Raw genomic sequence first — 18607 nt, 5'->3', positions numbered from 1 at the left:
GTTCAATTGCTTGCGAGCTACGTGATCTTAATCACATTACTTCCCATTTCTGAGTCTGTTTCTTCAACTGTAAAAATGAGGGTGTGGAATAGGTAACTTCTGATATCCCTTCCAGACCTAGATATTGCAAAGTCTCTTCAATTAGATTGAAGTAATGTAGGTTTTAAAAGTTTTGTGTTATCTAACAGACATCCCATTTTACGACTACTACATCTGGTATAAGAAAGCATTTGTTTACAAGTTAAGTAATTGGCACATGAATGTGCTAATCATTTCAGACTGTGTCCAAAAATTAAAATTAACACATAATTTATAGGCTAGATCTCCACAGTACACAGAAATGGGAAAGAAATGACTATTAGTGAATTAGGGACTTATTAAGAGCCTAGATAGTCTACAAACAATGGGTAAAAAGAAAGGTGAATTCATAATTAAGATTCTGAAGTCCACAAATGACCTTTATTATATGTTTTACCTGTTCAAATGTTGTTTGCTAATTAATGTTCAACACAAAAAAGAGCTCACATAAATTAAATAAATTTAAATTAAATTAAATCAGTTTTAATATTTGGAAATTATTGATTTCCCAAAGTGAGAAGTGTAAAGCATTTTCCCAGTGATTTAAAAAAATAAAATACTTTAAAATTGTTCATCAGAATTCTGGGTTTTTCTTTTAACTGAGTGATTTCACAACCAGGCATGATATGTGAAATAAACATGGATGCTTGTGTATATTATGAAACCTTCACTATGATGTATATCCTTCTGGTTTGCCCCATTTGGCCTATGTTTCCAAAAACAGAAGTATATAATTTAGCATTGGCCTACTTTTTCATCTCATGGTTTGTTTGAGAACTTACACAGTACCAGAAGTACAAATGATCTTTAAATGTTTGCTTCTCAGTGCTGAGTGGAAACCTTTGAGGAAAGCCTTTCATATTGTTTCCCCTGGAATAGTGAGTGTTACTTACTTCTATGCTCAGTTCTATTCATACCCAGATATTTGATGTTTTGAAATAATTTCTCCCTGTCCCCACTCCCAACCACCTTGAGAATAGTTTTTATTTTAATATTTTTTTCTTTGAAAAACTACAGATCTTGTAGCAGGAACTCAAAACTTGGTTATGTAAGCAGAGAAGAGAACTGCCATAGCCACTGAAGAGAAGACATGCGGCATTGCTTACTTAAAGCCCCATCCTGTCCCCCCAAGGACAATTGCTGCTACCAGGATGGCACCAGCGATGGAACCTATTATAAGATTGGTGGCACTAGGACCTGTGACAAAGGATTATGGGAAGAAATATGTAAGAACCAACCACTTAGTTTACATCAGTAAGGGAAAGGCGGTTAAGTGATTTAAGAGATCTCTTGACATTTTAAAACTATTTTTTCTTTTATTTATAAGAGTTAAGGGACTATAGTACCTATTACTTGGATTCAAATTCTTCTTTTACCTTCTAGTAAATTGTATTTTCCTTTACTGTCTAATAATTAAATTCCAAAAGGTTCCTCTTTTAGAGAATTTTAAATAAGGAAAAAATAAACACTGGCCACAGCAAAAGCCTAATACTTCCATCAATGACCTTCACTACATGCTAGCCCTTCTTCTGGCTCCCCAGTTTTCTTTTCTTCCCACCCTTCCAAAACCCCAAAATACCAACACTGAAGTCTATGATAGTATCATGAAGATATATGACATCAGGATTATTTCTCACACACAAATAGTGAAGATAAAGAAAGAAAAAGGCCTTGCTGCCAGTGCCTAGTATATAGTAGATCCTTAATAAATGTTTGCTAACTTGACACAGTCCCTACAATTGCCTAAATTTTACTGTCTAAATTGTAGGCCACCAGAATGGAGAAGTCTCAGAGAAAAGGTACATTTGCATGATCAATTTAAAATAAAGGTCTGCAGCTGGAAGGCACAATTTCTCTCTCCAGAGATACCTTCCCCATCAAAGTGTCTCTTGATTAAAGATTAAAGTGGGACAGGGAAGGGAAGATGCTAAAAGGAGCTGGAAACTCATTCTTCCAAACCGGAAGAAAGTTCTTCACACTCAGTTGATTGAGGATGCTTTATAAATGCCCTGTTATTAACAAAATAGAGGTAGGGCATGGGGAGGAGTGAGGAGAAGAGCAGGAATGAGCACTAGAGTTATGCTAGTAAGTGAATCTCTCTATCCCAATGATTTGACAAATAAGTTGTATATTATATAAAGTCTATCTTTTGCTTATAAAACTCTCCTAGCTCAGCATTTTTTCACACAAAGCTACTTTCTTTGGTTGAAGAGAAGATTGAATTCAAGTCAAGAATTATTTTACCCATCACATCCATTATAACACTAATGTGCAGAAATGCTGCTAAAAGTTCAAGGCAATGCTTCTCTGCAATTAAACATTTTCAAATCCCGTTCTCAGATAGCATGAGGCAAGACCAAGTGTTTTCTTTGCTTCCTAAACCCCTTGAGTTGGCAAGCACATACACAGGTGTAAAAAAAAAAACCATTTCTGCTCATATCAAAGTTTACCGGGGTACAAAAATGGGCATGACTTTAATGGATTCCTCATTTGGAGGCATAAATGTCAGGACTATGTGTTTTAATGTGTTGGAGAACTATGTTTTAATGAGCAGGAGGTTGAGGGTGAAGAGATGCTTCAATGGAAACAGTAGACTGACTCGTAAATTTGGTATTCTCAGCTCTGCCCCTAGACTCACCATCAAGGGAATATAACACACGTATATGTCACATGAACATAACATGTATTTCTCCTCCCTTGGTGGGAAAAAAACCCCCACTGCATGAGTCCCTTATCTCACTATGGAATTTTCCCCATTTTGATAGCAGGGTTACTAAGTTTGAAGATTGTTTATTAAGGGGGAGGGGAGTCTGTGGATTTGGACTCATGATTTCATCACTGTGTTCCTAATATGGAAACTCCTTCCACTGATGAGCACCTTAGCTATAACTTAACATCTTTTAGAGTTGCCTGGGGACTTGTCTGTTTCACATGAACGGTAGTCCTCAGAATCAGAATTTGTACACAGGACTTCTAAAAATGGTATTTTATCTACTATCTCATACTGTCCCTCTTGATAACAAGTTAATGTAATATCTTGGGGGAAAAAAAAACAAAAATCAAATGTCACACTATACATAAAGTAGGTCCCCTTGACTGATTTATGCTTTTCTAGCAAAACATCATGATTTAGTGAGTTGAATGCATACACACATACCCTACCACAGATGATAATTGATTTTATTATTTAGATCTTAGAACCCAAAGGAAATTCTATTACATGGCCCTTAGTCACTAAACATACATTGGACTATCAGTTAATACCAAGTATGTTTCAAACAGCCTTTCTTTCAAAGGTTTTTTTTTTTAAAGCTAAAAACAAGTCTACATAATAATGAAGTTTTTTAGCAATTATGGAAGTAATCAGAATTTAACAACAACAAAAAAAACACCAGAAACCTTTATAGACAAACAAAGCATCAAAACAGCATAAATTTGCTATAAAAACACTTTCTAGACTTACCTGAAAACATATGACAACTACAAACCAAGAAAACCTAAAAAATGATGGACAATAAATGCTGGCAACTCAGATTTCTTTATAAATTGGACTTGTTTATTGCAAGACTAGTAGGCCAGATTGTTGAAATTTAACTTTGAGTAATGAATTTTGTATTTTTAAGTTGCTGAAAAATGTGCCTAATGAATTTGGGACTATCGTTGTTGAGCCTTCCAACGTCAGTGTGGAATTCTCAGAGCAGGGATCTGAACTCCAGAATAAATTAATGTCACATCTTAACACATATCTAGTTGTCTAAGCATCAGAGAAAAATCTTATGTAAAAATATTATGAAAAAAAGACTCGTTGGGACATATGAAATTTCTGTCTTTGCAAAAAAATATTGGTGCTTTCCATGTATTAGATAAGCTCATATATGTTGTAAAAGTCAAAATAATGTTTTAAGGTGAATGCATTTAAAATAAATATAGATTATTTCAATGGTTTTTAAATTTTTCATTCAATATTTTTTAGCAATGGCTATATATTTTAACCAAAAAAGGATAGAGAAAATACACATCTTATTATTTAAAATTCCTTTTCAGATTGTTTTATCAAGTGCCACAGACAAATCCAGCCTGGCTAATTTTCTCCACATCTGGAAACAGCTAATCTTATCTAGTTGATTTCTAGGGAAGTACAGGCAGAGATATTTCTCATTCATTATTTTCATGAAATAAAGATGAAATCTATTAATACAGTGACCTTCTGGGCTCATTCTTTCAATCAGTTTAATGATCATCTTTACATATTCCCTTCATGATCACAGAAAACAAATATTATGTCCTTGTGTTCCAATAAATCTGGAAGACGATACAGAGATGACAGCTGTTTGCAAGATTATCAACTGATTTATTCAAGGATTGCTAGTCTGTTAAAGATGATGTTAATTTGTTTCTGAGACACATTAAGGAGAAATAATAAGAGCTAAAAATCATCAACAAATCTAAAGAAGACAAAAAGACTGAGTGAGGGATATTTTTGCATTCTACTTGATCCCAATGCTTAAATAAAGATGAAAATATTATCCTTCAGTTTACAGTGTTGGAAACTCTCCTTAGAACAGCTACACATCCATCCAGCATCACATAGAGAGTCAATATCTATTCTGTGATGTTGGATGAAATACATCAGAGGTGCCAAATACCTGCTCTTGTGGATGCATGTGGTCCACAATATTTCCAAGTGTGGCTGAATCAGATTCAAATGCAATTTGTGCATATTTAACAAAAAATAAAAATACAGTAAAATGTGGATAATATTAATAAGTGGATTTGTAAGTCAATACAAGGCTCGCATTGATGGGTATGTCTAGCTAAGTGGCCTGTATTTCTACTTGAGTTTGACACCACTGATGTATATAATCAACCCAAGAGAGAATGGGGGGAGTGGCATGAAACAATCAACTGTTCTCATGGCAATTAGTTGATAAGATAACTCAGGACTCTCTATTTGACTTTGTACTTTGCAGACTAGACTTAGAAAAATATAATAACCTACAGGCATATAATTGGTACTAGAACTCCAGGTGTGAGTGATCCCAATTATTTTAGAAGATGATGAAGAAAGTAACATATACTTCCCAAATCTCTAACTTGGGGCACATCGAAACATTCTATACATCACTCTATAACACTGAATCAATGAAAATAGTTAAAGCTGATTCTTTAGAATTCCTTTTAAGAGACCTTATTATTTGTGTTTATTTTGGCTAATTGTTCTTTTCTTCATTTTACCAAAAGTGAAGATCCATTAATTAAAGGGAATCCTCCCAGATTAAAAAAAAAAATCTAATTTAAACATGGTTTACATGGATATTTTGGCAGCTCAAAGGCTGTCAGAATCTCTCTAAATATGTATATTTTGTTCTCATAATTTGAGTAGTAGGTGAAAATATTGATCATGATGCTATAAAATCTTCATGAACTTATTATTTTATGCCCCACATTGTCCCAGACAGGAGAGGGTTCAACACTGCACAAGCCAACTTCATGACACAGAAACATTCAAATCACACCACAAATACAACCACCACTTGACACAAAGCCAAATACACAAGACACAGAAGGATCAGGGACCAACAGTTAACCTCACACACTAGGCACCAAACATAAAAATTCTGAAACTAAGAAAGATGCTTACTCCATTCCCCACCCTGTGCCTCCAAAAATCACCCCCAGGGCCAGAATGGTCCCTGCCACTGCACCTATTAGCCTGCTTGTAGCCATGCTCCCTGTGCGGAGGGAAAAGGGAGATTCTCTTTAAGAAAGAAATGATGACACACTATCTTAACTGAAGGAAAAAAAATACCTTATTAGGAAATGCTGTTTTTTTTTTTTAATTTCAGTATAAGGAAGTGATACAATCGTTTTCTTAAGACCAATAACTAGATTCTTGACAGAAAATTTAAATTTTGGAGAATTCTGTTTAATTTACATCAAATCTCCAACAATCCTATTTTTCCCAATATTGTCTTTTCTTGGTGAGTGGTCCACCTGTAGAAAATTAATAGGAGTGTATGGAGAAGAGTATATAAAGATGGGCTGTGGTTTGCATCATTGCTAGAAATATCTATGTTGATAAAATCACATATAGATTATAGAGTACTGAATTATTGTAATGCCCAAATTAAGAGGCAGCATGACAGTGAATGGAGAGCTGGCCTTGAAATCATGAAGACCTGGGTTCAAGTCTCTCGACTTCTTAATTATTTAGACCAGTGATGTCAAAATCAAATAGAAACAGATTCTTGCCACTGCATCTTGACTCAGAAAACCACAGAATGGCATTGTCTATGTTGGATTTTTATTTATTTTGCTAAAAATTCCCAATTACATTTAAATTTGAGTGAGTGGCTGGGAGTTTGACACCTCTGATCTAGACAACTCTTTAGGACTCCAAATTGCAAAGAAGATGTCAGCCTGCCCCTCCAGGGGAATTTTCCTCATCCAGGAACATCCTATATCCATAAAACACAGGTCCAAAAAATATGAAAACATAATAAAATAAAACATAAGTCCTATTCTTGTCAATAATATGCATTTCCTAAATCAACATTTTTTCCTACCAACAAATTTTAACATTTGAGCAATAGTTTTAGAAAGTCAGACAAATATAAAATGTCAAAATATAATAAATTTACATACAACCAATTACATACATAGTGGTCAATTTTCTTTTTCTTTTTTAAACACTTTCTATTTGTCTTAGAATCAATACTAAGTATTGGTTCCAAGGCAAAAAAAAGTGGTAAGGGCTAGACAAATGGGGTTAAGTGTGAATTTCTCAGGGTCGCACAGCTAAAAAGTATCTGAAGCCAGATTAGAACCCAGGTTCTCCCATCTTCAGGGCTATATTTCTATCCACTGAACCTCTAGTTACCCTTATAGTGGTCATTTTTCAATAGGAAAATCTTGCCAGAATTTTCCTAGAATTCTATAATAAAATATACTAATAACTCAAATACATGAAGATAAAAATATTCTTAGTTTTGTATTAACTTCTAAAAATAAATACACATAAAATTTATAGTAGCATAATTATCAACCTTGTAAGATTATCATAATGTCTAAATCCTTATTATAGTCCATAGTGTTGTGTGAATTTATGTGTTATGGGGATTTAGGAATGAAAAAAAAAAAGGAATGAAGGTGTTAATATATGCAAGTCTCTTACTTGGGTCTCAACTTTTACACTGTATCCTGAACATCAAAGCAACTGTTCTAGGAAATTAGATGAACTTTTTCAGGATACCAGTTAATGGTTTATGTCACTAAATTTACAGTCTAACACACTCTGGATAGCTTATATTTTAGGAGAAGCACTTTTAGTTGAAACTTTAAGTGAGACAATGTGGAAAAATGTTGAGAGAGTTGGGTTTAATCCCTTACTACATTATTTCCCTCCTGTGTGACATGAACAGTCATTTTCCTTCTAGTCTTAGTTTCCTCCTCTATAAAATGAAATTTGGGGAAGCATACCAGATGTCCATCAAATGAATAATGGTCAAGCCAACTAAAATGTTATTAACTTCTAAAAAACAGTGGCTAAAAAATCTGGACAAACTTGGGGAAAATTCTAAAATGACGCTGAGCAAAGTAAACAGAACCCAGAAAACAATGTGTACAATAACTACATTAGTGTGAAGGAAAAACATAGCTAGCTCTCATAACTTTGACCAATTTGGGATAATTTTTACTTCCGAGGACTAAAAATGAAGCATGCTGCCCTCATTTCAGTAGAGGGGTGATATACTACAGATGCAGAATGAGGTGTACCTCAAAAGACATGGCCAATTTTTTTACACGTACTTCTTTGTTTAAAGGATGGCTTGTTTGTGGTGGCAAAAAATTGGAAAATGAGAGAATGTCCTTCGATTGGGGAATGGCTGAACAAATTGTGGTATCTATTGGTGATGGAATACTATTGTGCTCAAAGGAATAAAGAACTGGAGGAATTCCATGTGAACTGGAATGACCTCCAGTAATTGATGCAGAGTGAAAGGAGCAGATCCAGGAGAACATTGTACACAGAGACTGAAACACTGTGGACCAATTGAACATAATGGACTTCTCTACTAGTAGCAATGCAAGGATCCAGAGCAAGGCTGAGGGACTGATGAGAAAGAAAACTAGCCACATTCAGAGGAAGAACTGTGGAGGAGAAACACAGAAGAAAAACAACTGCTTGAACACATGGGCTGATGGGCATATTACTGGGGATGTAGACACTAAACAATAACTCTAGTCCAACTATCAACAATATGGAATTAGGTTTTGATCAATGATACATATAAAACCCAGTGGAATTGTGTGTCAGCTAAGTGGGGGTTAGGAGGGTTTGGGGGAGAGGGAAAGAACATGAAATATGTAACTATGGGAAAATATTCAAAATAAAAATTTAAAAATTTAAAAAAACCAAAAAATAAAGGATGGCTTGGAGGTAGAGGAGGGGAAGGCAGTCAGAGTTGTTTGTTTGTTTTTTAAAGCATCAATAAGGTATTTCTTGAAAGCCCCAAAATAAAAATGAAGGAATTGAATTCAGTGACTTCTATGGTCCTTTCTTGCTCTAATATTTTGTAATTCTGTAGGTTAACATATGGAAATATATGTTAGGAACATATTGTAGTTCTTTAGGTTTTCTATAATCGCTTTGCCTTAGAAGATAGAGAGTAAAATCACGAAGACTACCCTTTCTAAATGATAATAGGTAAAGAGACAAAGAATAAAAGCAACTATCAATTCTGTGCTCATCAAAATCTATGATTTTTATGGTTGCTTGAAGGGATTTTAGAACTTTCAGGGATGAGATAAATATTGTGGAAAGAGGATGAAAGGAATGAGATAGTTTTTCTTAACTCTGCTGAGCAACTAGATGATCCTTTTATCAGTGTAAATGATTTTTATATATTCAAAATTTCAAGTGTCTAGAATATTATTGGTGTGGCCATTTGCACCACCACTACCCTGCCATTGAAGACTAAAAATCCCTCCGTACCTTGGGAAAACAGTTTCATAAATTTCAAGGGGTGAAAAATTCACCACCTGATGGCTGACCCTTTGGTACTAAAAGTCTCCCTCCTCAGCCAGGCTGGATCTCTCACTAAAAGACATACTGCCAGGCTTGACTCGATTATGAAGAATCAAAATATAATAGACTAGAAAATTTTGATCTTACTCTTAATGAGGCACATTATTCTTCCTTGTCAACAGACAAAAATCAATGGAGATGTTAAAAGAAAAGAAAAAACATATGAGAGAAGTGAGCATATATTTTTAAATATGACAATATAATTCAAAGTTACCTAATTGTGCGCAATATTTTAAAATATGGCCAGAAATCCCAGAGGAAATAAAGTAGGAATTTTGGGTAGTAGGATAACAGCTTTGACCGCTCCCTTTTGAGTCAAGAACTACTTACTTTCTTTAAAACACAACAGCAAGAGGAATACATTGCCATCATTGCAAACTTCACCTCTTAAATTAAAAGCATTTTATTAAGGAAAAACATAAATCAGACTTCTGCTGTCTTCAAATTTCATGAATGAGATCAAATCCCATACCTTCCTAATTTTGTGTTGCAAATATCATGACAAGCACTGGGAGGAAATGAGCCAAACCCAAGGCCAAGGCAAATTGCTTCTCTTCAAAAGTTTTACAGATAATGGGGATAAAAAAGTTTGGTTTGCACAGGAACACCTGTTGGGCAGCAGAGACAAGAAGATTAGAGCAGGACAACAGACAGACGGCAGTGGCAGGAGGCCATTATAAGGCTTCTGGAACCTCTCTTATGGGATTGATTTTCATTTGATCTTTATAGATATGTGTCATACATAACCTGCTGCTAGACAGCAGATTCCTTGAAGGAAAAGGTAATGTCTTATTTTTTGTGTTTCCCCAACTAGCACAGAGCTCTGGCCACAATAGGTATTTAAGAAAAGTCTGATTGATGAAGTTGTGGGAAAGGAAATTAGAAAGCCAAGATATTTCTATAGATGCCTCAAAGGTTTCTTATTCCTATTCCTTAAGACTAGTCCCTCTCCACTCTCCAGTAGTTCTTGAGAATAAAAAGAAATAGTCAATAATCTCCTTTTGGGCAGGAGAATGATCTCCATACCCTCAACTGATATAAGAGCCCTTGACATTGAGAGCAGGATAAAAGCAAGTAGGGAAATCATATTTTCCACCCTTCTTCCCCCTCACACACACTGCCATGACTAGAAGACTGAGAAGGATGTAGGGACACATCTGATTCTTTGTCATAGGGCTTTTTCAAATTTTCAAGAGTTAGCTAAATGGCTTAAGCTTCAGAATATCTCTACCCTGTGAATAGGGAATGACTCAGCCTCTCTTCCTCCTGACATAAACTAAATGAATGCAGGTGGGTGGATATTTCATCAGAGACCCTTAAAAGCTGAGATCAGGCTACTCTTCAAAGCTATACAGGATTTCATGGCAGAGTAGTTTCAAGAACCTTATACTGGGGACTGGGGACCCAGAAGCCCAAGTCTAGAAGCCCACCTCAATTTATCTTACCATATGATCTTAGGCAAGTCACTGAATATACATTGGACTCTAATTTTCTCCTTACCCCAATCTGAACTTAGAAATGCTCAGCTTTATCAAAATTTAGGATTCACCTCTCCCCTCAATCCCTAAAATGCACTTACCAGTTATTCCAACTTGGCTTTGGGAAATCAATTCAATTCCCATTTGTTAAGTGCCTACCCTTTGCAGAGGACTGTGCTAGACTCTGGAAACAAGATTGAGAAAAGACATCAGTTCCTACACCCTGGAAGCTTCATCTGTTGGTAGAGTCAGAGGGTTTCATTGATTATACTGTGATCTTCAGTGATTCACATTAAGTATTTTAGAAGGAATGAAACAAAGTGTTGCGTGAATTAGAGTGAGGGAAAGTTCTTGGGGTCTTGGGGAAGAAGGAGAGGGAGATCAAGGAAAGTCTCTTTGAGGATATGGAATTTTGGTTAGGCTTTAAAGAACAGGAAGGAGTTCAACAGATGAGGACAAGTCATTCCAAGTATTCAGAACAGTGGAACACTGGGAGATGCAAAGTGCATTTAGAAAAGAAGGAAGCATCATTTTGGAGGATGTCGTCTGTGAAATAAGACTGGAAATGCTAGTCAAAGAAGCCCATGCTTTACTCAGTAAGCAAGAGGGAACCACTGAATAAGCATTTGAAGTATCATGACCAGATTCTATTCATGAGGAAGGCTCATCTATATGGGAGAAGGGAGGTGCAAAATTGTGAAAAGAAGCTAGTACAATAGACCTGCTTAATAGCAAAGCAAAGTTGCCTTTTTTTGTTTAATTAATGTACATTCATATAGGGAAAATTATTGTGATATTTACTAAAAAGAAGCATGTTATGAATGTGTTTTCCAGGGTTTATATCTATGCCACAGTAAGACACAGATTCCACATTTGTTTATTTTGTCAGAAATTTTCTGCTTTTTTTAAAATAAACTCTTATACTTCGAGGAACCTTAGTTATCTTCAAAGGGCATCCCTTTACCACAAGGCTGCTTTCATACTCTTAGAAGATGTAAGAGACATAAAGGTGAATCAATTTACAGATGAGAAATTTGGAGAGATGCCTTGTGACTTTCTCCAAGGTCACACTGCTTAGTAGTGGGACAATGGTGATACCCAACTCCCTTTTCCCATTTCTCCCTACTTTCAATTTTGAGACTACACCACATGACCTCTCAATTCCCTCAGAAAAACAAGGCTTTAGTTAATTCCAATTAACCAGAAAAGGGGGAGAGGGGAGAAAGACAGAGACAGAGGCAGAGGCAGAGAGAGAAGCCTAGCATTAGACAAAATGTCAATGATGGACATCCACATAGCAGCCAGTTGTATTTCATAGAGACCACATGGGATATATTTGAAAACTAGAAAAGGTATCACGTGTTGTGGTAAAGATGAGAAAGAAACCTCAAACAAATCTTCTGATTAAATTCATTCTGAATATCTCTAATGCATATTATTGGTTTCTAAGAAAAAGTATTTTTAGAATTCTCATATAACAAGGCTCACTAAATGTTAGACGTGTGAAAGAATTATCTTACTCCCATCCAAATGGATCTGCTTTTAAAAAATAAAATTGAAAGGCTATCAATAGTGCTAAAAACAAGAATAAGCTAAGGCTAACATGCAATGCAACAGGTACCAGGAAGGGCTTTATAAAGATTTGGGGGACAACAGGAAGAAAAACAAAGAAGCAGCAGCATCACTCTTTAATGTGGATGAAATACTATAAAGGAGTGATTAAAAAAAGTAGAATCATTAAGTCCTTATTTTTCTTTAGTTTTCTCTAACAAAGAAAATGATATGCAAACTAGAAAGGCAGAATAAACGGTTAGCAGGAAAAGGAAATCCAAAGTAAGTGAGGAGAGGATATGAAATCCCCTGGTTGCCCTCAAGAAGTTCAGATCATCAGGCCTGAATGAACTATATCCTAATGTATAAACTGACAGATATGATTGCTGAGTTGCTCTTGGAGCTCTCAAAGGAACCATGAAGGAAAGGCAAATGCCACAGGTCTATAGATAAGCAAACATTCTGATTTTTTAAAAGGGAAAGGTTAATGTGTCCTGTGATCATAGTTAAGAGAGCAAAAAATTGTCTCAGAGTCTAGGTAAGCCAGCCCCTTCATTATTTTACAGATGAGGAAACTAAGACCCAGGGGGATTAAATTATTTGTCTAATGTCACACAATTAGAAAGTAGCAGAAGTGGGATTTAAACCCAGGTCTCCTGACTCTATAGCCAATGTTCTTTCCATTGAACCATGCTAGTAATAAGAGAGTAATCCTTCTATCTACCTTAGGAGGTTGTGTTTTTTAAAGTTTAAAGAATTCTATAGATCTGAATTATCATTATTACTAAGAAAAGAAGAATTAAAAGATTACAATGAGCCAGGACATTCTAAGAGGGTAAATTACTGTACTCTGGCAAACACTTTGAAAGAAGCATAAACAACCTCTAACCATAGATCTAGAATTGAAAGAGACCTTAGAGGTCATCTATTTCAATTTTCCACATTTAATAGATAGGAAACAGAGGCACAGAAAGGTTGAGGCTTGCCCAAGGTTAAACAGGTTAAGTGGTAGGGATAACATTTGAATCCCAGACTTCTTGTTCCAAATCCAGTGATTTTCCCATGGTCCCCAATGACTCTCATGAGAACACCATTCAAACCAATATGGGAGGCAAAATTAGGGTTATGGAGAAAAACAAGATGGTATGGATTCCATTCTATAATAAGATAAAAGTTTGCAGTCAAAATGTTTGCCTTGAGATGAAACTAAGGTCTCCTCATATGCTACAATTGCTTTAATAAAGCAAATGTAAAGAGTTTTTTCCCCCTTGATCATATATTGTGAAGGCATCTAAACATTCTACATGTTAAAATACAAAAAATATATAATATCCTAATGCAATCTTCTTTTTAGCCAGAAATATAAGAACCAAAATTACAGTACATACTTGACAAACTCCAAAATATGAAATGACATCCCACAAAATTTGCATCCAATCAGAGATGTCAATCAAACTTTCCAGAGCAATTGAAGAGCTATGAGGAGCCCTGGGAAATTATGTCATTTGATTGTACCCAAATTATACAGTTTACAGTGACCACTCTGGTAACTGAAGCATTTATCTAATGTAGGAGCTGATGCTCATTCATATATCATCATAGCATTTTCTTTTTACTCAGCATGCTAAAGCTTCACCAGGATTGTTAATAATTCTACTATTGATGCAGTTATGATATTGACTGCTGCCTTTGGGGACAAAAGGGAGATCCTGGGGCAGATGTGAGCATCATGAACTCTGGAATGGGCCACTATTCCTGGAGCTTTTTCTAGGAATTTAATTTAATTTATAATTTAATTCTGGAGCTTCTTCCAGGAATTTAATTTAAGTTATGTAGGATTTGGAGATAAAAAGGAGTCAGAAGGGTATGTAGAAAAGAAAGAGCTAGGAGGTAACCTTTCCCAACCTATCAATGGCACTCAGGCAGTTCCTAAAAGAGAGGGCAAAACACTGAGTCAAGTGAGATTGTTCTGCTATCATAAACATTTATAAAAATATTCCGATGTTGATTTATAACAAACTTTCTTAGGTGAACAATATGTGAATAATCTCCCTTATCTTCTTTAACATAGTCATAAAAGATTAAGATTTTAAAAATCCATACAGATCAATTATTGATTCCTCTATTAGAGCAGTATTTTCACTAAATGTAGCTTCTAGAGGTCAGTCTAGATTTCTTTTCAATAAAAACTCATGGAAAGTAAGCAGGGAATTGTTTCCCCTTGGAGAACAAGGTGGGTAAGGGAGAAGAAAGACAGAGAGAATGATGGGACCAAAAGAAATATGACTATAATTCCTCTAAAATCTTGACCATATTAAAATAAAAATACATAGGAAGTTAAGCCTGGAAGCAGGAAGACCTCAGTTCAAACCTCACCTCAGACAAATAGAGACCATGGGCAAACTTCTTGACCACTCTGTGTTCTAAGCAATTCTTGAAGACTAGAAATTACAGAAGTGATGACATAATAATAATAATAATAATAATAGCTAGTATTTATGTAGTGCTATAAGGTCTACTAAGAGTTTTACTCTCTTATTTATTCCTCACAATACTCCTGTGAGGTAGGGGCTATGATTACCCTCATTTTGCAGATAAGGAAACCAAAGCTATGAGAGATTCTAGTGATGGATGGTCATCCGACTAGTGAGTAGTTTGGGTCACATTTGAACCCATCTCTTCCTGACTCCAGGTTCAGCGTTTAATCCATTATGTCCCTAGATGAAATGACCTGTCTTGGTGGAGAAAATTTCTTCATCTAAGAGTTCCCTAAACTGATTAAATCACAGGTCCACTCCCTATCTCTCTCTCTCTCTCTCTCTCTCTCCCTCTCTCTCTCTCTCTCTCTCTCTCAATAAAGCTTACCTTTTTTCTTCGTATCAATACTATATATTACTTGTAAGGCAAAAGAGGAGTAAGAACTAGCAATGGGAATTAAGTCACTTGCCCAGGGTCACAAAGCTAGAAAATATCTGAGGCTGGTTTTGAACCCTGGACCTCCCATCTCTAAGCCTTGCTCTCAATCCATTGGGCCACTGAGATACTCCACTACCCCAAACCCTATTAATAGGAAATGGGTAAAATGGACATTAAATATGCCCATCCAAATGAACCCCTGGAAGCTAAACAGTCCACCTTCCCATGAACTTCTCTTTCCTCCCTCTGCTGTGCCAATATCCATGTGCCACCTCTATTTGGGGTCATGCTTTGACATCTTGACTGCATTGCTGTTTATAGAGTTAACACTTCTGGATCAAAAAATAACTCGGGCATGGGCTTAAAGCAATAGATCTAAAAGCATAAATGAAAGGAAGAGCAGATTTTTGTGATTTTTGCCCACCTGCAAAGGGAAACCATGAGATTCTTATGGGTGCTTTTACATGGTATTAACATAGTAGTGATAGAGAGGAAACAGCAGGTGACTCAATGCTCAGAGATTTCTATAGACAATTCATTAATTAGGAGGACCTTCTGCTTTTTCATCTACCTGGGCTGGGTCTCTTTCTTCTCTGGATGGTATGTCAGGACTATGTACAACACAGCTGTGGTAGCACAGATGCACACGGTTTGAATATGTCTTAGAAGAAAAGGGTGCACAATTTAGAAGGATTTGGTTTGCCTTGCTCTCTGTTAGTGCAATTAGACAAATTACTCTTCCTTTAAAAATTCAAACAGTAGGAAAATAAAGAAGGTAATTTCCCAAATCCATAGAGCTAATTGAATTGTAGATTTAATTTAACTACTTACTGAAAATTGGCCAACCTCTCCATATGGTGTTCCAAACATAGTTATAATGTGAGAAAACCATTAATGAAAAAATTCAAGTGGAAATTATGTTTTAATCTTTAACATTTGCAAACTCAAAGATGAAAAGTGAGGTTTTCTGCTCCATTCTATCCCATTATTACTAGCAATGTCGTAAAGTTGGTCATGCTTCCCCCCAAAAACCTCATGGTTTTATAGAGAATCATTCATTATCTGCTGGATATTGTAATTGTTATGAGCAAGAATCCTCATAAATGCTACCCTAAAGAAGCAATAATAAATGCATTAAGAATGATTCTTCATTACTTCTATACATGTATATATATATAGATATTTACATATCTATCTATCTATATCTATATCTATACATACATGTCTACCTTGGGTGTACATAGCAATTATTTAATGGTTCCTGCACTCCTGCCATTAGTTGGATATTGAAAGAAACTTGCTTACTGTTAGGTTTTCCGAAGAAGTGCAATATGATGTGGAAAATGTCCTTTGTCTTCAGTATTAGCGTGATTATGTTTGAACTTCAAATTCTAATTCTAAGATCAGAGATTATCTGAAAATGACTCTCTCTGTATATACTATATATGTATATACATACATAAACATATTTACACATATATATCTAAGTACACATACATATGCATACATTTGTGTATACATCTTTAATCCAAGAAAATATATATTATTTTTAGCTATAAGGATAATGGTTCAAAAGGTTCCTTTAAGGACAGAATCAAATTAGATTTCTGAATGGAACAAATTAAGGTTATGTTCAAGAGATCTGTGCCTTGTTAAGATAATCTATTCAGTCCTGATAGAGCAGCAGCAAAGAGGAAGTAGAAAAATCACTAAATTCAGAATCACAAGACCTGGGTTTGGACCTCAGATCTATAGTTGATTAGTTGTAACCTGGGTTCGGATCTTGCCTCTAATACTCACTGCCTGTATGACTGTAGGTAAGTAAGGCACAGTATCTCTCTAGACCTCAATATCTTTGTCTATAAAAACAAGATGGAAGGACAATGATGTAAACATGATTAAACAATATAATGAAAGTGGCAGTACCACGCAGGAGTAAGAGCACCAGAATGCCAATCAGGAGACCAGGGTTTAAACTGCCTCTTTTCCACCAACTAGTTCTGTGACCCTAGGCAAGCCCCATTAGACTCAGTTTCTTTATCCATAAATTAGAAAATTTTTAAAAGTACTTATACCGTGTGCCTCCCAGGATTGCTGTTAGGACAGTGCTTTGTGAACTACTATATGTTTTGTCCATTAATTAGGACATTTTTGGGAAGAGTTATAAATAATGAATTCTCATGTTCCTGAAAAAATGTGATTAAAGGAGAGGGAAAAAAAGAAACCTAGGATGAAGGAAAGTTGCTAAGCTCATTTTCCCCCCAAACATAGGTTCTAGAATGATGAAACAGAGTACAGACAAGGATATATCTCAATACATAACATTTAGGACACTACATTTATATTAATTAATAGGACTTGGGTCATTCTTTAACAAGAAAATCATTCTATATCTTATTCCAAAACTATGATGTTGTTCTATTGGTGCCTTTTGGAAAAGAGTTGTCTAAATAAACACAATTAAAAAGAACTCAAATCACAAACCCTTGGGTCCATCATCCTTTGAAGCTGGAGCTTTTTTGATAAGATCTCGGATGCTGCAGTCTGTCCCTGCCCAGGTGTTATTACAAATGCAAGTGACTTCATTACTACATACCTGTGTGAGAGAAAACATGAACAAAGAGGGATTTCATTGTGGTTTTCTGGTGGTTCCTTTCATTGCCCCAATCCTTCGTTACTATGGAATAGCCATGGCAACACTGAGAGCAAGATTCTTTAAAGCAGGAGGGTGGCCCCTTCCTGAATTCTATAAACTAAAGCTGGCATTTAAATCTTACTAGTAATCCAGAGCCAAAAAAAAAAATCTTTCTCTGCTCTGTTCCACCCCAAACACACACACAACACACACACACACACACACACACACACACACACACACACACACACACACACAAAGCAGGGAACTGGGCTCTCTTGTTAGACTGCTGATGTAAAATAAGGGATCTTAATCAGTTTAAAAAAAAAACAGCTAGCTTTGTTGTCACTAGTCTCACATTTCCAGCTAACCAGATTTAAAATTGCTAAATTTTCAGCTCTTCTTTACACAGCTTCTGTTGCTAAGTTACACAACTCTTACCAAGTTGGAAAATAATTTCAAGCTATTTCAAACTATTTTAAACTTCCTTAAAATGTTTTTCATGGTTCTGAATATTCATTATACATAATAAAAGTAAGGTATCAAAATAATTATTTTGTGGACTATTTTATGGTTTGAAAAATGAAGATAACATTTCAATGTCTTATCTATTGCAACAATGGTGTGTGCCTCCTCTTTCTGTCTAAGGTGACTCTCATTCATGTGTTTCTGTACATTCTCTAAAGAGGATCCAACTATGGTAGGAGATTGCCTTCTTCTGGTTGAGGAGCCTCATTCCCCCTTGAAGTACATTGACTTGCTGGTCATTGATAGAACCACACACATATAATAAGTGCTTAATAAATACTTGTTTCCTTCCTTCCTTCTTTTCTCTTTTTTTCTTTATCTATCTTCTTTCCT

At 35.6% G+C, this 18607-nt stretch overlaps 1 protein-coding gene across 1 annotated transcript in view; it reads right to left on the bottom strand.

Annotated features, from left to right (window-relative positions):
- Positions 1-833: 833 nt before the first annotated feature.
- The window catches only part of ADAM23 (ADAM metallopeptidase domain 23), a 223111-nt gene continuing 205337 nt past the window's right edge, over positions 834-18607 (bottom strand). Inside the window, exons 24-25 of the mRNA XM_044667494.1 lie at positions 17596-17707; positions 834-1275 (exon numbers count right to left, since the gene is read on the bottom strand). Of these exons, the coding sequence (XP_044523429.1) occupies positions 1181-1275; positions 17596-17707 (207 nt within the window). The 3' untranslated portion in view covers positions 834-1180. The remainder of the gene's footprint in view (positions 1276-17595; positions 17708-18607) is intronic.

The sequence above is a fragment of the Gracilinanus agilis genome, chromosome 3 (assembly GCF_016433145.1).
Source record: "Gracilinanus agilis isolate LMUSP501 chromosome 3, AgileGrace, whole genome shotgun sequence".
NCBI classification, from domain to species: Eukaryota; Metazoa; Chordata; class Mammalia; order Didelphimorphia; family Didelphidae; genus Gracilinanus; species Gracilinanus agilis.
Note: the sequence above shows the minus strand (reverse complement) of the source record. Positions and strands in the feature narration are given on the sequence as shown.